The following is a 25,099-nucleotide window of genomic DNA, read 5'->3' as shown; positions in this document are numbered from 1 at the left end:
AAATGTTTCAAATCTGCAGTGATTAAACCATTACTTAAGAAACCTAATCTTGACCCTAGTGTATTGAAAAACTATCAGCCGATATCAAATCTATCATTTTGGTCTAAAATTCTGGAAAAAGTGGTGTCACAGCAGCTTGTGGACTATCTTACTGAGAATAATCTCTTTGAGCCACTGCAGTCTGCTTTTAGAAAATAGGACTGTTAAACGCTGACGTAACGCATCACGTGATAAATCTGTTTCCGGATCCAAACAAAACAACGTCGACAATTGTAGTGGAAGAACCTCAACATACGAGTTTTTTGAAATATGAGCCGTCGCTCGGTCCATATTTTTGTTTGGAATATGAGCGGAGTTACAGATCGCGCTTCGGAGAGAAGAAGGAGAGAAGAAGGAGAGAAGCTTCTCATTAAGGCAGCGGATTTTGCTGCACTTGTGAAGGAAGGCTGTGTCCTCCAACAAGTGTTTAACTGTGACAAAACTTGATTTATTCTGGGAAAAAAATGCCACGGAGGACGTATATAAAACAACAGAGGAGAAGAAGCTGTTTCATTGACTGGTTGTGCTTCAGCACTTTTTAATGTCACTTGTCCGTCACATTTCCGCAAGATTTTGAAAAGCGGGCAGAAGCAAACTCCTTGGATAAGTTTTTATCCAAAAGACCAACAAGTTTACAGTTAAAGTTACATCTGAATGATCCTTTTAAGGATCTACAGTTTAAGTTTAGTTTGTGTTTACAGTGTGCACAAACCTCCGTCTCTAGGTAAGAACACTTCATAAAACTACTTTTCTTTTACTTTAGATATTTTATTAGGCCGTGGCTATTCAAACGGCGGTCGTGTCCGTAACTCTCATTTAATGCAGTATGGTTGTTTATACAAGTAGTTCCAGGTTTTACCACCAGAGTCTTGGCGTGTGAATAGCCACTTCCATTTTGTTATGCACAGGTAAAATATACATGTCTGTTTGTTAATAAAAAAAATATTTTTTCATCATTTAGAGTGATTTGGGGATGTTTTACAAGGCTGGAACACATTAAAATTATTTTAGTTATTTTAAATGGGGGGAATTCATTTGAAATATGAGCAGATTGTCTTACGAACTTGGTCACGGAACAAATTAAACTCCTAAATCAAGTTTCCACTGTACTACTAAAATGTATTTTTTTTATGCTGTTCATCACGTTAATAAGAGACTGCATCCATGAGACCCTGAAAACTTGCTAAAACAAATATTACCAATGACCCGTGTCTGCTACGTTTAACCTGCATGGAATTTAATAAACACAAACGGAATTTCAGACATTTTATATATATTACTCTGGAACATAGAGGACAAACAGTGTTGTAAAGGACAATAAAAAGGACATTAAAGTGCAAACTTCACTTTCCCCCAGAACAACATGAACAGGAAGCGATCACAGCTCATAGCAACTCCCATTGAAAATAACGGAGAAACGACTTGAGCTTCTGGCATTTTTACATAAAACAAACACAATAACAACGTCTAAATACACAGTCAATATATCCAGGAGAGTTTTAGGCACAATATACAAAGTGTTTTATATTGCCATGTTAATGCTGTTGTCCTTGTGCAGCCTGATCAGAGCGTCTCAGTGCAGGTCTCAATGTTAATGACAGCGCGCCTTTTTTGTTTGGAGCCGGAAGTTGAAAATCACATGATGCGTTACGTCACACTTAACAAACGGATATCATTCAACAGAGACGGCTCTCAGTAAAGTGGTGAATGATCTTCTGCTTACAATGGATTCAGACACCACTATGGTTCTGGTACTGTTAGATCTCAGTGCTACATTTGATACCGTGGATCATCATCTTCTACCTGATAGGCTGGAGAATTATTTTGGGATTACTGGGAGTGCTCTTACATGGTTGATGTCATACCTGTCCAGTTGTTCTCACTGTGTTTTGTACAGTAACTCTACCTCTAACCTTAGTGACATGAAATTTGGGGTTCCACAGGGCTCTGTCTTAGGCCCCCTGCTTTTCTCCCTTTATATAGCACCACTTGGGCACATATTGCTGCGTTTTGGGATTACCTTTCACTGCTATGCAGATGATACTCAGTTATACATGCCAATAACTGCTGGTAATCTCGTTCACATAAAATCCTTAGAAGATTGCCTTGCAGCAGTGAGAAGTTGGATGTCTAGAAACTTCCTACTTTTAAACTCTGATAAGACTGAAATGATGGTTCTTGGTCCAGTGAGACATCGGCATCAATTTGACCAGTTAATGTTCAGCCTAGGCTCGTGTGTTATATATCACACTGACAAAGTGAGGAGCCTTGGGGTAATTTTTGATCGTACGTTGTCCTTTGACCTCCACATTAGAAATATTATGAGGACTACGTTCTTCCACCTGCGAAATATAGCAAATATTTGTCCCATCCTGTCTATGGCTGATGCCGAGACCCTGATCCATGTGTTCATCTCTTCTAGATTGGACTACTGCTATGTTCTGTTTTCTGGTTTACCGCAGTCCAGCATTAGGGCTCTCCAATTGGTTCAAAATACTGCTGCCAGACTTTTGACACTAAGCAGAAAGTTTGACCACATTACACCCATTTTGGCATCTCTTCACTGGCTTCCTGTCCCAGTGAGATCAGATTTTAAGGTTCTGTTACTAGCCTATAAAATTGTTCATGGACTGGCACCTCCCTACCTCGCTGACCTAATTAAACCTTACGTACCGGCCCAGGACCTGCGTTCTCAGGGTGCAGGACTACTTTGGGTGAATAAGAAGTCTGCGGGTCACAGAGCTTTCTCTTATGTCCCTGTTCTGTGGAATGATCTCCTTGCGTCAATAAAACAGTCAGATTCTGTGGAGACTTTCAAGTCCAGACTTAAGACACTTGTTCTCACTGTTTTATCGTTAGTATATTAAGATATTATGTGCTTTTCTTTTTTGTACTTTTTTAAGGTCTTGCTCTGCTATTATGTTTTTAATCTTTAAATCTATTTTAGATAGATAAATGCTTTATTAATCCCAAAGGAAATTATGTGGCGGTTTGTCACTCCCATTCACACAAATTAAACACACATTAAAAGTGCATATAAAAGTAACAAATAATACAGCACAATAAAATTCAAGTAAAAAAGTAGGAGGTGTTTATGGTCCTACATGGGACATTTCCAGCTCACATCTCCTGCTCCTGGCTGCATTATGCAGCCTGACAGCTCGAGGGACAAACGAGTTCTTCAGTCTCTCAGAGGAATCTGTTGCTCACTGAGCTTCTCTGGTGGGAGAAGACAGAGTTCAGTGGGTGGATCTGATTGGAAAGGATCACCCTGATCTCAGAGAGCGTCCTGTGCTCCACCACCTTCTCCACAGAGTCCAGACCCAGTCCAACCACAGAGCCTGCCTTCTTAATGAGCCGGTTCAGCCGCACACTTGTCTTTTTCTCTTACAACTGCCCCCCCATCCAAGTGCATAAGTGCACGGTGCAGGAGACAGAGCGTCCTCAACACCCACCTTCTCCTGGTAGGTGAATCAGAGGGGGTCCCTCCCCATCTGTACCTGAGGTCGTACAAGCTGCAGGACCGGTCGCTCCGGTGAGTGCAACTGGCCTGTAGTCACTCAGCTCCTGAGGGCGCCCCTTCTTTGGGACTGGAACAATGCAGGACAGTTTCGACAGTGAGGGACGCCCCCCACCCGCACAGGCTCAGGTTGAAAACATGCTGTAGAGCAGGGGTGGCCAAGTTCGGTCCTCGAGAGCCACCTTCCTGACACTCTTAGTTGTCTCCCTGCTCCAACGCACCTGAATCCAATGAAAGGCTCATTAAAAGTCTGCCAACGAGTCTAAGAGTGTCAGGAATGTGGCTCTCGAGGACCGAACTTGGCCACCCCTGCTGTAGAGGGTCTCCCAGCTCAGCAGCACAGGCCCTCAGGACCTGTGGACTGACCCGGTCTGGACCTGCGTCCTTCCTAAGACGGACATGTTGCAGCTCCTTAACCAGCTGGTCCACCCATCAGGCCTTGGGGCGACCGTGTTGTGATTTGATTTATAATTTGTTGCTGATTACTTAATTGAGGATTCATATAAAACAATCTTATCCTGATAAACCAAATTTTTGCTTTTTTTTTTTAAACTTGATTCTGGTTGTTTGAGTGTCGCTCCGACACCTTTAACTGTTGAAAATAAAATGATTGTGAACTTGATGAAGTCTTGGAGCACCAATGATTTTGGACTGAACTGTACATTTCCCCCAAAGCCCCAGAACACACCAAATCTCAGTGAGTGTCAAAGTTATGTAACACATTTTTAATTTTCATGCATTAACAAATTTTTAAATTAATAAATTGTGTAATAAATGGTATTTCCCCCTCATCTCTCTGTCATAAGAACAGGTTTTTTTTTTCTTCAAAATTTTATTTGGCATTTCAAAATACAAAATTGAACACGTATATAAATGCAGACAAGTGACACAAAATGGAACACAGTCATTAATGTAACACTGAATATATCAAATTTTGTAGGTAAAAAAAGAGAAAAAACCAAACCCCAAAGAAATGCAAAAGGCTGTAAGACAAAACAAACTCACCCAAGGTATTACAGCGTATATTCACTTTTCTTATCATGTGTTAACTAAAACATATTTATATACCAACTAAATTCTACCAGTAATATTTGAAAACAGCATAGAGATTTAGAAATTCTCATTTTGTTTGCCAATTAGCAACATAGGATTAATTACAAAAGAAAAAGGCTTCTCATTATATTCATATCTTGTAATAATATCCTTCAAACCAACGATGATGGCATGTTTAGTTTTTTCATGGATATATTTTTCAGAATCTCTCCAAAATTTAGATGTCACAGGGCAAATACAAAATAAATGGTTGTGATGTTCAGCCCAGTTTGAGAAAATCAATTCTGAAGTCTGAAGTTTGTGATGGATGGTGGGGCGTGGCTGCTCTCTGAGCCCGACCTGTTGGTCCGGTTTGATCCCAGGAGGTGGGAGGTCCTGGTTATGCAGAACAACATGTTCACACTGCTGTGTGTGTGTGTGTGTGAGTGAGTGAGAGAGAGAGAGCTGGGCTTTCTTTGTCCAGAGTTTGTCTGCTGCTGTTCTTCCAGAAGGACCTTTGGGTCGAGCTGCACCGCCACCGGTTTCCTAACGTCGCTGCTCCAGTTCTCCATTTCAGAAAATGATTCTCGATGTGAATCCTGAACATGCCATCAGAATGACTGACAGCCCTGAATTTAATGAGGAAAAAATTGAGAAATGAACCAAACCAGCTTTGGGTCATCAGAATATTTACTGAAATCTAAAAATTTATGGAAAAACAAAACAAAACACTTTTCCAGTCAGATTTCTTTAGACAAGTCAGGTCATGAACAGTTTCATTCAAGAATCTCAGATCCTGCAGTCAGATGAAGGCCGGGGCGAGGAGCCTGGTGAGGGAAGCCACCAAGATACCCAGACAACTGTGAAGGAAGCCTCTTTGACTGTGGCTGGAGAAACTGCACGGAGAAACTTTAGACTTCCACAAGTTTTACAGCTTCAGGGTGGAACAGAAAGAATTTTCTTTTAAAAGATGTGAAGTTTCAGCTCCAGTTTGCCAGAAGTCAAAGGATCTGTTCCACCACGAAGCTGAGTTTCTGTGTTCATGGGCGTCGGCCTGTCGGTGTCTTCCCTCACTTGTGTCCGTCTTGCAGTCAGGACAGTTTCTGAGACCTTCGTCCTCCAGATTTACTGTCCAGCACCAGACTGTTTCTATTTAAAGATTCACAGAAATGTTCTAATCTGAACCCCCCCCATAAAATCAATCAATTCAATCAATTTTATTTATATAGCGCCAAATCGCTTTATATTGTAAGGCAAAAGCCATACAATAATTACGTAAAAACCCCAACGGTCAAAACGACCCCCTGTGAGCAAGCACTTGGCGACAGTGGGAAGGAAAAACTCCCTTTTAACAGGAAGAAACCTCCAGCAGAACCAGGCTCAGGGAGGGGCAGTCTTCTGCTGGGACTGGTTGGGGCTGAGGGAGAGAACCAGGAAAAAGACATGCTGTGGAGGGGAGCAGAGATCAGTCACTAATGATTAAATGCAGAGTGGTGCATACAGAGCAAAAAGAGAAAGAAACACTCAGTGCATCATGGGAACCCCCCCAGCAGTCTAAGTCTATAGCAGCATAACTAAGGGATGGTTCAGGGTCACCTGATCCAGCCCTAACTATAAGCTTTAGCAAAAAGGAAAGTTTTAAGCCTAATCTTAAAAGTAGAGAGGGTGTCTGTCTCCCTGATCTGAATTGGGAGCTGGTTCCACAGGAGAGGAGCCTGAAAGCTGAAGGCTCTGCCTCCCATTCTACTCTTACAAACCCTAGGAACTACAAGTAAGCCTGCAGTCTGAGAGCGAAGCGCTCTATTGGGGTGATATGGTACTATGAGGTCCCTAAGATAAGATGGGACCTGATTATTCAAAACCTTATAAGTAAGAAGAAGAATTTTAAATTCTATTCTAGAATTAACAGGAAGCCAATGAAGAGAGGCCAATATGGGTGAGATATGCTCTCTCCTTCTAGTCCCTGTTAGTACTCTAGCTGCAGCATTTTGAATTAACTGAAGGCTTTTCAGGGAACTTTTAGGACAACCTGATAATAATGAATTACAATAGTCCAGCCTAGAGGAAATAAATGCATGAATTAGTTTTTCAGCATCACTCTGAGACAAGACCTTTCTAATTTTAGAGATATTGCGCAAATGCAAAAAAGCAGTCCTACATATTTGTTTAATACGCGCATTGAATGACATATCCTGATCAAAAATGACTCCAAGATTTCTCACAGTATTACTAGAGGTCAGGGTAATGCCATCCAGAGTAAGGATCTGGTTAGACACCATGTTTCTAAGATTTGTGGGGCAATACAATAACTACAATAACTTCAGTTTTATCTGAGTTTAAAAGCAGGAAATTAGAGGTCATCCATGTCTTTATGTCTGTAAGACAATCCTGCAGTTTAGCTAATTGGTGTGTGTCCTCTGGCTTCATGGATAGATAAAGCTGGGTATCATCTGCGTAACAATGAAAATTTAAGCAATGCCGTCTAATTATACTGCCTAAGGGAAGCATGTATAAAGTGAATAAAATTGGTCCTCGCACAGAACCTTGTGGAACTCCATAATTAACTTTAGTCTGTGAAGAAGATTCCCCATTTACATGAACAAATTAATCTATTAGATAAATATGATTCAAACCACCGCAGCGCAGTGCCTTTAATACCTATGGCATGCTCTAATCTCTGTAATAAAATTTTATGGTCAACAGTATCAAAAGCAGCACTGAGGTCTAACAGAACAAGCACAGAGATGAGTCCACTGTCTGAGGCCATAAGAAGATCATTTGTAACCTTCACTAATGCTGTTTCTGTACTATGATGAATTCTAAAACCTGACTGAAACTCTTCAAATAGACCATTCCTCTGCAGATGATCAGTTAGCTGTTTTACAACTACCCTTTCAAGAATTTTTGAGAGAAAAGGAAGGTTGGAGATTGGCCTATAATTAGCTAAGATAGCTGGGTCAAGTGATGGCTTTTTAAGTAATGGTTTAATTACTGCCACCTTAAAAGCCTGTGGTACATAGCCAACTAATAAAGATAGATTGATCATATTTAAGATCGAAGCATTAAATAATGGTAGGGCTTCCTTGAGCAGCCTGGTAGGAATCGGGTCTAATAGACATGTTGATGGTTTGGATGAAGTAACTAATGAGAACAATCGGAGAGAAAGAGTCTAACCAAATACCAGCATCACTGAAAGCAGCCAAAGATAACGATACGTCTTTGGGATGGTTATGAGTAATTTTTTCTCTAATAGTTAAAATTGTATTAGCAAAGAAAGTCATGAAGTCATTACTAGTTAAAGTTAAAGGAATACTCGGCTCAATAGAGCTCTGACTCTGTCAGCCTGGCTACAGTGCTGAAAAGAAACCTGGGGTTGTTCTTATTTTCTTCAATTAGTGATGAGTAGTAAGATGTCCTAGCTTTACGGAGGGCTTTTTTATAGAGCAACAGACTCTTTTTCTAGGCTAAGTGAAGATCTTCTAAATTAGTGAAACCAGCCCCAAGACCGAAAGAATGTGTGTCTTAGCTGACTTGTTAAAGGATTCTACATTTATTGTCTGAATTATATTCTTTTATACTTCATTGACTCATTCAATCATAATAATTATGTACCCATTCATATATGCTGCATTTAAGCTAAATGATTGCTCAGCCACAGTGATGAACTAAAGATCGTTTCAGGACTCTGTTGACATCGAAACTTAACTGCTTACTCCCTTCTTTCTGTGAAAGAAACACGCATGTTTCACAGGAAACCGTAACTCACAAGCAACCGTTCACCCCTCCCTTCCCCAAACGCAATGTACCCTGATGCTACATTGTATTGTTTGATTTTTTTCTTTTCTAATAAAAGATCAAGTGCCGGGGGGGGGGGGGGGGGCGCGGAGAGGAGCAGGACAAGCAAGGTTGGTCTTAGCTTTGTACGCTCTCTCCGAAGCTTCTCCCCTTTGTGCAAAGCTCACAAAAGAGATCTCTGTCTAATGTTGTCTCTTTTTATGTGATTATGCTTTGAGAAACTGTGTTTTGCAGGATACGATCTCAGGCACAGTTTAAGTGCCAGGTCCAGTTCGGGCAACGGACCTGACATTTTCCTGGCGCGTCGACACATCCTCCCTCCGTAACCAGAAGACGACGCGCCGCAACCCCGTTAGACGGAGGAAAAGACCACCACTTCAAATGTGGCCGGCGTTCTAGACTAAAGTCGACTTGTGGTTTGGAGGAGGGATTGACGACGCTCTACGAAGCCACTAGAATCACAATTTTGACGTAAGTAAGGAGTCTTTTGTGTGAGATTGTGGACTTTAAGTTAATCACTGCAGTGTAACTAAAACACAGGAAGACCGTTCAACACGTGACCTGTGACGGGAAGACAGATTTATTCTGTCGATGTGATGTTTGCCACAGGAAGACAGTTAACACTTGACCTGGAGGGCAATTCTAAGACTATTATTTACATCAAAGAGAGACAACTGTGACGTGTAGGATTTTTTTTTTCCTCCAGATGATTTCGCAAATTCTAATTGGACATTTTAAAAAAGTACCGAAAACCCAAGTTTATCTGAAGGGGTAATGAATGATAAATGAATGGAATGTATGACTGGGAACGATCGTAAGCGAATTCCTGTAACTCCGGTTGCAGTGTAGCTTGCGTGACATTCCATACGCACAAAAACTCAACAGCGATCGCAAGGAAGCAGAGGCAAGGTCGACCCGCCCAATCTAAGGATTTGGTAGAAGCTTGGTCGGCACCTCGCGGACGCGCCAGAGTCATTAAAGGGGTCTTGAAATACCACTGATTTAGATGGCCCTAGGCCTAACCCCCTCAGTGGTCTAAAATGGGAAACACACAGGGTACATTAAAACTCGAGGGCGACCCCAAATATATGGAAAGGGTCTCCCCGGGATCCACACAGTACTGTAATGACTGGAAAAAGAAATATGGTTTCACAAATAAACTTGTGGTGGAAAATTGTCAAAAGTTTGTAAGTGACGTCACACTTCAAGTAGCCACAAAGACAAGAAAGAGTAAGTTAAAAAAGGAGGAAGAATTGAAAGTAGCGAAGAGATGGTTAGATGAGGCACAGAAGAGACAGAAAGCAATCAATGACAGGAAGAGTCAGAAAGGAAAGGACAAGATAATGTATGTAAGACCTGAAGATAATGAAACAGTGACCGGACGACAACAGCCACCATTACAGCCGAGACCACAACCTGGACAACAAATTGTACAACAACCATCACAGCAGAATGCACAAGAACAACAACAACAATCACAACTTACAGACTCTGGAAGTACACCCTGGAGCTTAGATCTACATTAAAGTAATCAAAAGGAAATCTTGGTCCAGCCCAAAGTGGGAAGGGCCATTCCAAGTGTTATTAACAACACCAACTGCAGTTAAAATTGCCGAGAGGTTGAGTTGGATCCACCTAAGTCACTGTAAGCTGGTAAACTCCTGGACAACCCAGAGGAAAAGGCATCCAGCCCAGAGGAAAAGATCATCTTGGGTGCATCTATCCCACAACAAAGACAAAGACCAAAGGTTGAAGCAGACGAGTAACCAGCTGTGACCAAGGAGAGGCCTGTCAAATCAGACCAGGATCAGAAGCAGACGTACTACAAGCTTGAAATAAGAGCACTGAAGCTGACATGACCAGACCAGGAGACAGAAGCAGACGAAACTGCATCTTTGAAAACAGGAGACAAGACGATCCTGTTCAAATCCTGTGCACCTGTGTTTAAAAGAAACATCAAGAACAGGGCACAGGACAGAGTACATGACACATTATCTTAAGTCCACTTGCAACATGTCTTACACATACTGATAATAGTAGAGATTTATGCACTACAACTGAAGGGAAATAACAGAAAAAAAAAAAAAAAAAAAAAGGTTCCAGATTCCCTCAGTCCCTTGCTGAACTGAACTGAGACTGAACTGTCACCTTCAGCCCCTAAGCCCACATAAACTGCACCTTTTGAACTGTCACTAAAGATGACGCCTGTACCAGTCAACATGAAGGACGAGGAGCTCCTGCTGAGGAGAGACAGAGTTAAACGACGTAAGGGAGAAATCCGAGAGGTTCATAGCAGAAAGAAATGCTCTTGTTTTTGTTGTTGTATGATAATGTTGATTCTGTTAGCAGGGGTAATATATTTACTTCATCATTTCCGGTTACAAGGGACAGCTAGACAAAGCGAAGCGTTCGCAAAAATCAATAAAAGATACGTACCTAAACAGATGCTAGCACTACTCGATGAGATAAAACGATACCACAGACAATCCATTACAGCAAAACTCATGGTACAATTATGCAACAATCATAGCTCAATCAGTTAATGAGACAAACTGCTATGTCTGTTCATACATCCCAATATCCAGCACACAACCAACTTTATGGGCACGACCATTTAGTTATGGTGTCACTGACTGTATTGTTCAAGCTATGTACGTAACAATGACTGGTGAGGATCACGTATATATACTCAACAAAAATATAAACGCAACACTTTTGGTTTTGCTCCCATTTTGTATGAGATGAACTCAAAGATCTAAAACTTTTTCCACATACACAATATCACCATTTCCCTCAAATATTGTTCACAGACCAGTCTAAATCTGTGATAGTGAGCACATCTCCTTTGCTGAGATAATCCATCCCACCTCACAGGTGTGCCATATCAAGATGCTGATTAGACACCATGATTAGTGCACAGGTGTGCCTTAGACTGCCCACAATAAAAGGCCACTCTGAAAGGTGCAGTTTTATCACACAGCACAATGCCACAGATGTCGCAAGATTTGAGGGAGCGTGCAATTGGCATGCTGACAGCAGGAATGTCAACCAGAGCTGTTGCCCGTGTATTGAATGTTCATTTCTCTACCATAAGCCGTCTCCAAAGGTGTTTCAGAGAATTTGGCAGTACATCCAACCAGCCTCACAACCGCAGACCACGTGTAACCACACCAGCCCAGGACCTCCACATCCAGCATGTTCACCTCCAAGATCGTCTGAGACCAGCCACTCGGACAGCTGCTGAAACAATCGGTTTGCATAACCAAAGAATTTCTGCACAAACTGTCAGAAACCGTCTCAGGGAAGCTCATCTGCATGCTCATCGGGTCTTGACCGGACTCCAGTTCGTCGTCGCAACTTCGCACAGCCATTGAAGAGGAGTGGACCAACATTCCACAGGCCACAATTGACAACTTGATCAACTCTATGCGAAGGAGATGTGTTGCACTGCATGAGGCAAATGGTGGTCACACCAGATACTGACTGGTATCCCCCCCCAGTAAAACAAAACTGCACCTTTCAGAGTGGCCTTTTATTGTGGACAGTCTAAGGCACACCTGTGCACTAATCATGGTGTCTAATCAGCATCTTGATATGGCACACCTGTGAGGTGGGATGGATTAACTCAGCAAAGGAGAAGTGCTCACTATCACAGATTTAGACTGGTTTGTGAACAATATTTGAGGGAAATGGTGATATTGTGTATGTGGAAAAAGTTTTAGATCTTTGAGTTCATCTCATACAAAATGGGAGCAAAACCAAATGTGTTGCGTTTATATTTTTGTTGAGTGTATGTCCAAAGCATACAGCGGATGGAATGGATCTCATTGGGGGAAAATTTATGACCCGTGTAGTCAATTAGTAACCTTGACTAGGATTAAGGCATCTGCACTTGTGGCCAAAACTGTTCTAATACCCCACGGAATTAAATTTCCAATTTGTTATTATCAGGAAGGGGGACGGTTGACTGCTAAGAGATGTGTAGAGACTTGCCTCAATGTTGGAGAGTGTATTCAAGTTAACACAACCAAATCTGAAACCCTATATTGTGGAAAGTGGGACAGACCCTCCTGTCCAACAGATCACAATTGCTTCAGGATAGCAAAATTATGGTTACCGGAACGGAACATGGCCAGTGGATGACGTGTTCTGGGTTTGTGGTACACGCTTGTACCTGAATCTCCCACCGGGATGGGATGGAATTTGCGCCCCTACCCAGGTGTCAGATCACACCTTTGTCGTCGCGGCCGAGCCCAAAAGGCCAGAAAGGGTGAGGCGGAATTTAGACGACGTGGAGATTCACCAGGTAAAACACATCTGGCAGAGCGATGATGTGCCCGAGGAGTTTAAGATCTGGAAAGATTGGGAGAGGGGTGGTCTGTCCGTGTTGCCCTGGTTGGGTATTCCAAACTTACAGTTTCGATTAGAAACAGTAAATTATCGATTGGCTGTATTCCTAAACGCGTCTCTCATAGTCAACAAAGCCCAAAACAAAATGTTGACCGAAATCCGTATGATGGTCCTCCAAAATCGATTAGTGTTAGATTTGTTAACAGCGGCAGAAGGCGGCGTATGTGGCATGATAAATGCCACATGCTGTACATATATATCTGATGAGATAAATTCTGATTCGGCACAACAGGCGATGAGGGTCCTGGAAAAAATGCAAAGTACTATGACCACCGAGTTTCAGGAAACAGCAGCACGATGGAGCCTGTGGGGGTGGTTTACCTCCGGCTCCTGGTGGCAAATATTGCTAAAATTCTTTACACCGGTTCTGATTTTGATTGGAGTTTTGATTGTTTTCTCCTGCTGTGCCATACCCTGTATTAAGGCAATGGTTACCAGGCTGGCAACCAAGCTGTTTGTGCAATTACAATTGGCTCACACACCAACCTATACAGTTTTGAACCTCAAGGAGCCCCAGGAAGGATGTGATAATGTGGACTAAGGACAAGACACTTATGATGATAATTGAAAGTGTAAAGTAATGAAGTTATTGAGTGAAAATGTGTAAACAAGTGCTCATGATGGATGAGTGAAATTATGCTGAATTATTGTCATACACTGTCAATACATTTATTTTTACACTAGCTAACTGCAAATAAATGCTAAAAGAGGAGGGAAATGATGGGGATTTTATGAGTTGTTACCATTTATTTAATTAATCATTGCCTGTTTACATGATATTCAATGTAATCAAAAGTAGTCTGAGTTACGTTTCTGCTTCTTGTGAAATGAACTGTATCAACTGTTATGTGTGATGTGGGAGTGAAACCAGCCACAAGACTGAAAGAATATGTGTCTTAGCTGACTTGTTAAAGGATTCTACATTTATTATTGTCTGAATTATATTCTTTTATATTTCATTGACTCATTCAATCATAATAATTATGTACCCATTGATATATGCTGCATTTAAGCTAAATGATTGCTCAGCCACAGTGATGAACTAAAGGTTGTTTCAGGACTCTGTTGACATCGAAACTTAACAGCTTACTCCCTTCTTTCTGTGAAAGAAACGAGCATGTTTCACAGGAAACCGTAACTCACAAGCAACCGTTCACCCCTCCCTTCCCCAAACACAATGTACCCTGATGCTACATTGTATTGTTTATGATTTTTTTCTTTTCTAATAAAAGAGCAAGCAGGGAAAGCAAGGTTGGTCTTAGGTTTGTACGCTAACGCTAACCCTAACCCTTTGCGCAAAGCTCACAAAAGAGATCTCTGTCTAATGTCTCTTTTTATGTGATTATGCTTTGAGAAACTGTGTTTTGCAGGATACAATCTCAGGCACAGTTTAAGTGCCAGGTCCAGTTCGGGCAACGGACCTGACACAGAACATTTTGATCGCTGCACTTTTTTTTTTTTTTTTAAAGTCTTGTTTTCCAGATTGTAAAAATGTCAATCGTGAGTGACTTTTGTGTGGATTAAAGTCACTAACTGGGACTCTTGTCTTGTTGCAGTCAAGAAATGAGAATCACCCTCCGTTCCATTTGCACAGCTCCAAACACTGCTCCGCTCTCTGCCGAGTCAAGTTGGAGTCCAACCGGAATTAATAACTTCAAAGCAAATCGCTGTTTTAAATCAAATAACACCTCTTTCCAAACGTAACACAGACTAGAACACTCCGAAAATGAGACGCCCTGTGTTCTTTATGAATTACTTCCTGATGTGCAGCCGGCTGAGCTCAGAGGTACGGAGAGACATTCATGCCATTAATGGCTGAAAGGAAATGTTTTTGACAAATACTACAGATCCAGTGACCAATTTCATATTTATTTACTTTAAAAGTCAAAATGTTGTTGATATAGAAAACCTGTAAAGCCGACTTAGTACACAGAAAGTATCGATAAAATCTTATCAATATTCAATACCCATCCCTACAGACCGACGAACTCACTCCTGGACAGAACCAGAACAGGAAATACTTTAATGACCACAACCAAGAACCCAGTGGTGCACATGGGCCCGTTTTATTGAACAGGATCAGAACCCATCATAAAAATATCAAATACATTATTTATATAAATTTTTCATATTAAACATTTGGTCATTATTTCACTCTTCAATCTCCAAACTTCAGGGCCCATTTTCAGCATTGGCTGATCACCAGCGGGACCAAGCTAGCACGCTACAGTTAGTGGTCCCCGTTAATGAATCAGACACCTGAGAGGAATCCATGTTAGCGACCAGGGTCACAGGCCTGTTACCATGGTAACCACGTCCTGAGGCAGAGCCGGCGTTTGGACGGTTCTAAAGGAGCCAAGTTTGGTGTAGAAGTCGAGCATCCTGTGGTCGCGGTGTCTCAGCTCACAAAATGCCCCACGAGACCCTGGAGAGGACATTCAGGCTTTAATAGTCTAACAAAAACCATGTTCCAGCTGGAATATAAAGTTCAACCCTTTTTGAATTGACTGACAGAAAGGAAGTCCCGCCTCTGTCGCCAGTGAGTTGGCTCGTTTACTCTTTCTGGAGTTTTTGATGGTTTTGAGGCACAAAGTGAAAATGACATTAACTCATGATTTTTGTTCTGCCACTAGATGGCACTCTACCTCTAGTTTCATGATCTAAACCAGGGGTCTCAAACTGATTTCTGAAGGTGCTGAGAGGGTGCAGGTTGTCTTTGCAGCCACCCACTCTGCCAGGTGACATCACTGCCTAACGTCACTTTTAGCAGATGGAATCAGTCAGTCAGTCAGTGACGTGACCAGAAAACCTGCCCCCTTCTCAGCCCCTTGTGGAATCAGTTTGAGACCTCTGATCTAAACAAACCTCACTCCCCTCCACTGCAGTATCCAGCTCTTACACCCAAACCTCCGCTGGTTGGACTAGCTAGCGGTTCCCACTAACTCACCGCTGTTCCTGATGGCGGGCAGCAAACAGGCAAACATGCGTTTGGCCGGTGAGGGATCAAGGACTCGGGGCAGGACCTGGACGGTGACCAGGGATGGGAACTTCTTGAGTAGAGACTCACTCACTGGGCTCTGGACATAGTCAAAAATTAAACCCAAACGCTGCACTTTGTCTTGGTTTCATGCACAAGGATCAAATCTTCCAACCTGAATCTTTGCTGCAGTTGATTTGGCGTCTGTGACAGCGAGTGCATATCCGCACGCCCCCGTGCCGTCCTCCAGGATAAAAGCACAGTCAGGAGAAGGCGGGACTTGACCTGCTGACAAGCTGCGCACAAGAAGAGATGTTAGAGGCGTCACTTTTACGCACTGGATACTCAAAAAGTAGCAAAAGGTGTTCAAAGGACAAAATATATAAAAAGAAAAACACCAGCGGATTATAAACATTTTCATATTGTGATGTAAAATGATTATTTTCAATTTCTGTCATTTAAACAAGAACCAACTCATTCATAAAAATCCATCCTCCATCTCTTATCGGAGGTTGGGTTGTCATGGCAACAGGACAAAAACACCTCAGGAGTTAATATATATCTAAGAGACAGTTTGATTTTAAATGTATTTTTTAAGTTTGGGTTTGCAGACAAGTTATAGATTCAGGACCGACTCGTACCCGTCGCTCAGCAGGGTGGTCGGGGGGACTTTGCCCTCTTCTGCAGGCTGCATCTCCCTGAAGATCTTCTCCACGTCTGCCTGCAACATAAAACAAGTCAGTGTGAGGTCGCCATGCGCAGAACGCCGGCGCACGCTTCATACTCACCTTGTCCCCTGGGCAGTATGGCCGCACACAGTAGACCGCTGTTGTGGGTGGATGTGGAAACAGGTCCCTGTTCCCATGCCCAGGAAGCATCCTCTGCAAACATGGAAGCACAGCATAATCCCAGACATCCGGATACAGAAGGACATTAAACTATGTGTGACTGCAGATTTTCGTCTGAGTGCAAGACAGAAAGACTGCAACTTCAGATGTCCAACACTGATCAGGTTACCTGGAACTCTCCAGAAAGGCCTCCTCTGAAGCCCCAGGGTTCGGGGTCATCATTCATCAGCTGAGCCGCGGGTCGCCCGTGTCCCCCTGCAGATGCCACTCACCAAAGTTAACGTTTACGTCACCTCTGCTGAAATCTGCACTCACTTCTCTAGTTTGTGTATTTCCCCCCCGTTCTACATTTTGTCTCACCCAGAAGCTTAACGTATGCTCGTGCCATCCCGACCCCACTCTTGATGTCACAGATGTAGTTGTAGAGGTCGTAGAGGATGCGGCGGTTTGGAGCATTCGAGAGGCGATTGAACATCTGCACCACAGCCTCACACATGTGATCGAAGCGCTGCGCTCTGGAGTGCCACTCGTCTGTCTGAAACACAAAAACAACACAAACTTACCAACGAGTAGCTCTGCTTTCCCTACAGCACATGAATGCATCACCAAGACATGTTGAAGGATTATTAACCGAGCAAGCGAGAGTAATTTATTTATATATTATATATAAAAACACGTGACCTTACAGTATCGCCTGAATATGACAGCTGCTGATCGTTTTGGGCTCCAAGTCAGACCTGTTGGCTTTCTTCACCTCCATGAAGGAACTTGCTAACAGATGGTCCGGTTGTTAGCTGGTAAACTTTCGATCTGTGTGTTTTTTCTAATGCTACTCAGATATTTATGGAGTATGTTCATGTCCAACTTCGTTTTTCTAATCGTGTTTTTAGCTTTCTGGTTTGTAACAAAAGTGATACATGATCCAGACTGATTGTCATGGCAACGGCCTGATATGGGAAAACATAAGACTGGAAATCAGCTAATCAGAGCACACGTAGCATTGCCATATAATAAAATGTTAAATTTGCAGTAAAACTCCAAAATTACACAATTTACTAAACAAAACCTCACTAATTCCTCCTCACAGGAAAAATAAATTTTTTAAAGATTATTTCAGTTACTGTATAACGGCATGAAGAAAAAAAAAATGCTGAAAGTGAGATAATTCAGAGCTTCACTTTTCCCACATTTTATCTCACACCCTTATTCCAAAATGGAGAAAAATTTTTTCCCCTCAAAATTCTACTCACAACATCCCATAATGACAACATGAAAGTTTTTTTTTCCTCTTTTTTTTTTTGCAAATTTATTAAAAATAAAGAAACTAAGAAATCACACATCCATAACTATTCACATCTTTGTTCAATACTTTGTTGATGCACCTTTGGCATCAATTACAGGCTCAAGTCTTCTTGAATATGATGCCACAAGCTTGGTGCACCTATCTTTGGGCAGTTTGTTCCATTCCTCTTTGCAGCACCTCTCCAACTCCATCAGGTTGGATGGGGAGCGTCAGTGCACAGACATTTTCAGATCTCTACAGAGATGTTCAGTCGGATTCAGGTCTGGGCTCTGGCTGGGCCACTCAAGGACATTCACAGAGTTGTCCTGAAGCCACTCCTTTGATATCTTGGCTGTGTGCTTAGGGTCATTGTCCTGCTGAAAGATGAACCGTCGCCCCAGTCTGAGGTCAAGAGCGCTCTGGAGCAGGTTTTCATCCAGGATGTCTCTGTACATTGCTGCATTCATCTTTCCCTCAATCCTGACTAGTCTCCCAGTTCCTGCTGCTGAAAAACATCCCCACAGCATGATGCTGTCACCACCATGCTTCACTGTAGGGATGGTGCCTGGTTTCCTCCAAACATGACACCAAAGAGTTCAATCTTTGTCTCATCAGACCAGAGAATTTTGTTTCTCCTGGTCTGAGAGTCCTTCAGGTGCCTTTTGTCAAACTCCAGGTGGGCTGCCATGTGTCTTTTACTAAGGAGTGGCTTCTGTCTGGACACTCTACCATACAGGCCTGATTGGTGGATTGCTGCAGAGATAGTTGTCCTTCTGGAAGGTTCTCTCTCCACAGAGGAATGCTGGAGATCTGACATAGTGACCATCAGGTTCTTGGTCACCTCCCTGACTAAGGTGCTTCTCCCCTGATCGCACAGTTTAGACAGGCATCCAGCTCTAGGAAGAGTCCTGGTGGATCTGAACTTCTTCCATTTACAGATGATGGAGGCCACTGTGCTCACTGGGACCTTCAAAACAGCAGAAATGTTTCTGTACCCTCCCCAGATTTGCATCTCCAGACAATCCTGTCTCTGAGTTCTACAGACAATTCCTTTGACGTCATGCTTGGTTTGTGCTCTGACTGTCAACTGTAGGACCTTATAGTAGAGAAGCTTGAATCTTCGACTGGACTGGGTTGCTTGACGCGAGGACGTTTCGCTTCAAATCGCAGAAGCTTCCTCAGCTAAAATTCTTGCTCTGGAAGTCTGACTTCTGTCTTGACTCTTGTAGAGACGAATGAAGAGAAGCCAACAAAAGCTGGAGTTTTAAACCTAACCAGCCCCCTCCTACTGAGAGGCAGACTGCTATAGGCAAGAGACTAAACAATAGCACTAATTAGCAACTATTGTGCTTTAGTTAGCACTCTCCTAATGACAGGGCAGCTGTCCCTCCTAATGATGGGATGGATGCCTTTTTTGATGGCTCGCTTGATGACTCATGATGACGTGAATGACTCATTACCATGAACAAAAGACTGAAACTCCTTTGACCCGAGTACCCCATTGTAAACAGGGGACAAAGGAGACAAGGGGACACTACAAAAGGACCAAAGCATCCTTATCCTGCCAGCGGATAAAGGCAGATGCACGGTGGTCCTGAACACATCGGACTACGAGGCCAAGATCAACAACTTGCTCAGTGACTCCAATACATACGAACGTCTGAAGAGACCCCACGAGCAGCTATAAGAAGAAAATCATTAGCTACCTCCAAAACCTGGAGAAAGAGGGAGTCATCGACAGGCAGACATACTACAGACTGTACCCTGGGGACGCCACTCCGTGCATCTATGGACTGCCCAAAATCCACAAACAGGACGTGCCACTCAGGCCTATTGTATGTAGTACAGATTCCATCACGTACAATTTGGCCAAGCACCTCAAGTGGATTTTGGCTCCTCTAGTGGGTAACTCAGACCACCATGTGGAGAACACACAAGATTTTGTGAACAAGATCAAGGACCTACAGCTGGAGGAAGATGAAACTATGGTGTCATTTGATGTGACATCGTTGTTCACCTGCATCCCCACCGCTGAGGCCGTCTTAACTGTGAGGCAGAGACTGCGGGAGGATGTGTCTCTACTTGAAAGGACCAAACTCACACCAGACCACATCTGCCAACTCTTGGAGATCTGTCTCAACACCACGTATTTCCTGTTTAGGGGGAATTACTACAGGCAGATTCATGGTTGTGCGATGGGGTCTCCGGTATCCCCACTGTGGCCAATCTGTACATGGAGCGAGTGGAGAAGACAGCCTTGACGTCTTTCACAGGCATCTCTCCCAGTCACTGGTTCAGATATGTTGATGACATCAAGCAACAGGAAGTTGAAGACTTTACAGAACACATCAACTCTTTGGACGCCAACATCAAGTTCACACGTGAGGATGCCAGAAACAACCATTTAGCCTTCTTGGACTATGATGTTACAATTGGAGAAAACAGGCAGCTCCAGACAGGGGTTTACAGAAAACCAACTCACACTGACCAATATCTGCTCTTTGGCTCAAACCACCCCCTTGAACACAAGCTTGGGGTGATCAGGACGCTTCAACACAGAGCCCTACAGGTGCCCACAACTGCAGAGGAAAGGGCTAAAGAACAACAACGTGTCCGGAAAGCCCTCACAGTATGTGGGTACCCACGATGGTCCCTGGACAAAGTGCAGAAGTCCCAGAGTACAAAGAGACCAGATAGACAGGAGACGGAGACAAGAAGAAGAGGAGTGTCTCTCCCTTATTTAGCAGGAGTAGGGGAAAAACTAAAGAGGATCTTCAGACAGCACAAAATCCCAGTTTACTTTAAACCGGTTAACACCTTCAGACAGAAATTAGTTCACCCTAAGGACAGGATCCCTAGTTACAAACAGAGCAATGTAGTGTATTCTATCAGATGTCAGGAAAACTGTAACGAACACTACATAGGTGAGACTAAGCAACCTTTACACAAAAGACTATACCAGCACCGCAGAGAGGGCGCCAGTGGACCTCAGTCTGCAGTTCATCTCCACCTTAAAGACACTAACCACACGTTTGAGGACAAGGAAGTTAAAATATTAGCCAGAGAGAAGAAATGGTTTGAGAGAGGGGTCATGGAAGCATTCTTTGTGAAACATTTGAAACCCAGCCTTAACCGGGGAGGGGGTCTGAGACACGCTTTGTCCCCTGTTTACAATGGGGTACTCAGGTCAAAGGAGTTTCAGTCTTTTGTTCATGGTACTGAGTCATTCACGTCATCAGGAGAGTCATCAAGGGAGCCATCAAGAAAGGCATCCATCCCATCATTAGAAGGGACAGCTGCCCTGTCATTAGGAGAGGGCTAACTAGAGCACAATAGTTGCTAATTAGAGCCATTGTTTAGTCACTAGCCTATAGCAGTCTTCCTCTCAGTAGGAGGGGGCTGGTTAGATTTAAAACTCCAGCTTTTGTTGGCTTCTGTTCATTCATCTCTACAAGAGTCAGACAGAAGTCAAATCAAATCAATTTTATTTATATAGCGCCAAATCACAATGGGGGGCCTGGCTAGCTGTAGAATTTTCCACGGTGTGGAGCCGAGTCTCCAATTCGCCCAGCCTGGCCTCCAAAGCTACGAATAAGCTACACTTATTACAAGTACCATTACTGCTAAAGGAGGCCGAGGAATAACTAAACATTTCACACCCAGAGCAGAAAAGTGCGGGAGAGACAGGAGAAGCCGCCATGCTAAATCGGCTAAGAGCTAGTAGCTGCGCTAAGCTAGCGGATTCCTAAAAACACACAAAGTGAATAATGTGTAAATAATTTAGAGGTGATTCAGCAGAGGGAGTGCTTTAGTTAAGGCACGTGAAGATTACACTGTGAAACAAATCGTTATGTAGATCAATCTAACTGTGCAGATTAAACAGCTAACAGATACAGCAAAACACCGCTGTGCTCCGGAACAGGAAGTGATACAATACCGCAGTGACAGCCAACCACCAGTAGAGGCCTCTGGAAGTCAGACTTCCAGAGCAAGAATTTTAGCTGAGGAAGCTTCTGCGATTTGAAGCAAAACGTCCTTGCGTCAAGCAACCCAGTCCAGTCGAAGATTCAAGCTTCTCTACTATGGAAACCACCTGGACAACTGAGAACCTACACAGAAACATGTAGGACCTTATATGTAGACAGGTGTGTGTCTTTCCCCATCATGTCCAATCAATTTTATTTACCCCTGGTGGACTCCAACTAAGTTGTAGAAACATCTCAAGGATGATCCAGGAGTCACAGTCAGTCAGAGCTGCGTGTCGTCAGCGTGTCGTCAGAGCGAGCTGCAAAAAGTTTGTACCTGAGTTTTCAGAGGTGGTGTTTGTAGTTGCCATCTGCCACGCCGGTGTTTGCCAACCCGGACAGTGGGAATACCACCTCAACCGGCAACTTAGCCCCGCGACTGGACAGCAACAACGTCCGAGGCCCAACGTGGTGAATTCACTGAGGCCGCGCGCTGCGTCATTAAAGCCGCGCGTCACGAGTGCCGCTTCCCCGAGGCCTCGTGCAGCCACCGCGGATCCATCAGCGCGGAAACACCGAGGCCGCGCGGCACCAGCGCAGTGCAGATCCATCCCGGTGACAAACAACGCAGGCTGTTAACATCGGCGATCGACAAGCTGCTCATAAGCCGACCATGGGGCCTAAGAAGGTTCTGACAGCGGAGGAAGGTGACGATATTAAAAAATCTCTGGACTTTCTATCAGAGGAGATTTCTGTTGTGAAGCAGCAACAGAAATCAATCATGGATCTGGTGGAGGAGGTGAAGGCATTACGGCTCCAGAATGCCGAGAAAGACCGGCGTCTGGTGCAGCTGGAAAATAGAGTGGCTGAATTGGAGCAGTACACCAGAATTAACGACGTCATCATCACAGGTCTTCACATCAAACCACGGTCCTACGCACGGGCGGTAACAGATGAGAGCAGAGGGGAGCCCAGTGAACAGGAGGTCAGCTCTGTGGAAAAACAGGTTGCTGATTTCCTCCTATCTAAAGGTATAGAAATGGATTTAAATAACATTGAAGCGTGCCACCCTCTGCCCCGGAGAAATGACGGTGATAACGAACCGTCATCATGAGATTCATCAACAGAAAACACAAAACAGCACTGTTAAAACAAGGAAGAAAACAAAGGGACAAACGTATTCATCAATGAACATCTCACCAAATGGAATGCCGACATCGCCAGGAAAGCACGCTTCTTGAAGAAACAGGGAAAAATCCAGCACACATGGACTTCAAATTGTAAAATATTCATCAAACTGAACGGATCACCTGAACAAGCAAAAGTCATGGCAATAAAGAACATCGAGGAGCTTGACAAATATGAACAATAGTGTTTCTTAAAGCGAGAATCTGGACAAATATGACCAATAAGGTATGAGGACACAAACACATCACAACACCATGACACAGACCAGAGGTACCTATTCATCTACTACCTATTCATCTACATCTGGAGACAAGAAGGATATAACTCAAAGGATTGCTGATCATGGAAAAGTAGAACTGAGAACATTTAAATACACAGACCACAATGTATTGGACTTGGAGCACGATATAGACCCGGACAATAATTTCTTCTCAAATATCAATGACAGTTGTTGCTATTATACAGATGAACAGTTTAATCGGATCATTAGAACGGATAACAAATTATCAATAATACATTTCAACAGCAGAAGTCTATATGCAAACTTTAACAACATTAAAGAATATTTAAGTCAGTTTAAAAAAATATTTAACATAATTGCAATATCAGAAACATGGATCAATGAAGATAAAGGAATGGATTTTGAACTGGATGGATATGAATTTAATTGTGTAAACAGAAAAAATAAGAGTGGAGGAGGAGTGGCTGTGTATGTGGATAAGAACATGGATTATAAAATAGTAGACAATATGACAACTGTGATTGATAACTTATTAGAATGTATAACTATTGAAATATGTGAAGAAAAAAGCAAAAACGTATTAGTCAGCTGTATATATAGAGCACCAGGATCTAGTATTGAAACATTCACTGACTGTATGGGAAAAATGTTCTCAAAAACTAATCAAAAAACTGTGTTCATTTGTGGTGACTTAAATATTGATCTGCTCAATCCAAATAAGCATAAAATAAGATGAATTTATCAGTATAATGTACAGTATGAGTTTATATCCAAAAATCACCAGGCCAAGCAGAATTACATCCCATAGTGCTACCTTAATTGATAATATATTCAGCAATGATATTGAGAATAACACTGAGTGGATTATTAATCAATGACATTAGTGATCATCTACCAGTTTTCATCGTTTATAATAGAAACCATCGGCGGAATCAGCCAGAGGAGAAAATAAAATACAGGCGAGTGCGGACAGAGGAAAACATGAACACACTAAAGAAGGATTTACAGGAGCAAAACTGGGAAAAGGTATACAGTGAAAGTGATGTTGATAGTGCATATGAAACTTTTTTACAAATATTTACCTCATTATATGATAAAAATTGTCCAATTAAACAAGACTACAGAAAACAAAAAATCCAAGCTCGACCATGGATGACGAAAGGGTTACGAAATGCATGTAATAAGAAAAATACACTGTATAGAGAATTCATAAAACTAAAGACTAAAGAGGCAGAAAATAGATATAAGAAATACAAAAATAGATTAATATTATACGGGTATGTAGGAAGGAATATTATAGTAACATATTATATAATAACAAAAACAATATTAAAGGAATATGGGATATATTAAATAGCATTATCAAAATGGTAATAAAAAACAGAGTTACCCTCAGTATTTCATTGATAATAATGTCAAGAAGGAAAATAAGGATGAGGTAGTCAACGGTTTTAATAATTTTTTTGTAAATATTGGACCAAGCTTGGCAGAAAAAATTCCCAATTCCCAATCTGAGGATTGGGATAATAATCTTATAGAAAGAAATCCCTGTTCAATGTTCCTCACAGCAGTGGATGGAAATGAAATTATAGACATTGTGAATAATTGTAAATATAAAACATCTACCGATTTAAATGAAATTGATATGGTGGTGGTAAAACAGGTCATTGAATGGATTGTAGAACCATTAACATACATCTGTAACTTATCATTTCAAACCGGTAAATTTCCCAATCAAATGAAAATAGCTAAGGTTGTGCCGCTGTATAAGACTGGGGATAGACACCACTTTACAAATTATA

The 25,099-nt window shown here is 42.5% G+C and overlaps 1 protein-coding gene and 1 long non-coding RNA gene across 5 annotated transcripts in view; one reads left to right on the top strand and one right to left on the bottom strand.

The window, feature by feature from the left end:
- The first annotated feature begins 352 nt into the window (after positions 1–352).
- On the top strand, positions 353–10,504 carry LOC117526706. Its single transcript, XR_004565334.1, has 2 exons — positions 353–763; positions 8,621–10,504. It is a non-coding gene; the product is annotated as an uncharacterized LOC117526706 (long non-coding RNA).
- Positions 10,505–14,843: 4,339 nt separating this feature from the next.
- ogal (O-GlcNAcase like) overlaps positions 14,844–25,099 on the bottom strand; it is a 31,781-nt gene continuing 21,525 nt past the window's right edge. For 3 of the 4 annotated variants that reach the window (XM_034187337.1, XM_034187336.1, XM_034187335.1), the window contains exons 11-17: positions 16,982–17,156; positions 16,791–16,876; positions 16,562–16,654; positions 16,415–16,494; positions 15,949–16,069; positions 15,744–15,873; positions 14,844–15,221 (exon numbers count right to left, since the gene is read on the bottom strand). In XM_034187337.1, coding sequence (XP_034043228.1) covers positions 15,085–15,221; positions 15,744–15,873; positions 15,949–16,069; positions 16,415–16,494; positions 16,562–16,654; positions 16,791–16,876; positions 16,982–17,156 — 822 coding nt within the window. In that variant the 3' untranslated portion in view covers positions 14,844–15,084. Of the gene's footprint in view, positions 15,222–15,743; positions 15,874–15,948; positions 16,070–16,414; positions 16,495–16,557; positions 16,655–16,790; positions 16,877–16,981; positions 17,157–25,099 lie in introns of all 4 variants that reach the window. The other variant, XM_034187338.1, reaches the window with a different exon arrangement.

Source organism: Thalassophryne amazonica, chromosome 15 (genome assembly GCF_902500255.1).
Source record: "Thalassophryne amazonica chromosome 15, fThaAma1.1, whole genome shotgun sequence".
NCBI classification, from domain to species: Eukaryota; Metazoa; Chordata; class Actinopteri; order Batrachoidiformes; family Batrachoididae; genus Thalassophryne; species Thalassophryne amazonica.
The sequence above is the reverse complement of the archived record's forward strand: the minus strand, read 5'-3'. Positions and strand labels throughout refer to the sequence as shown.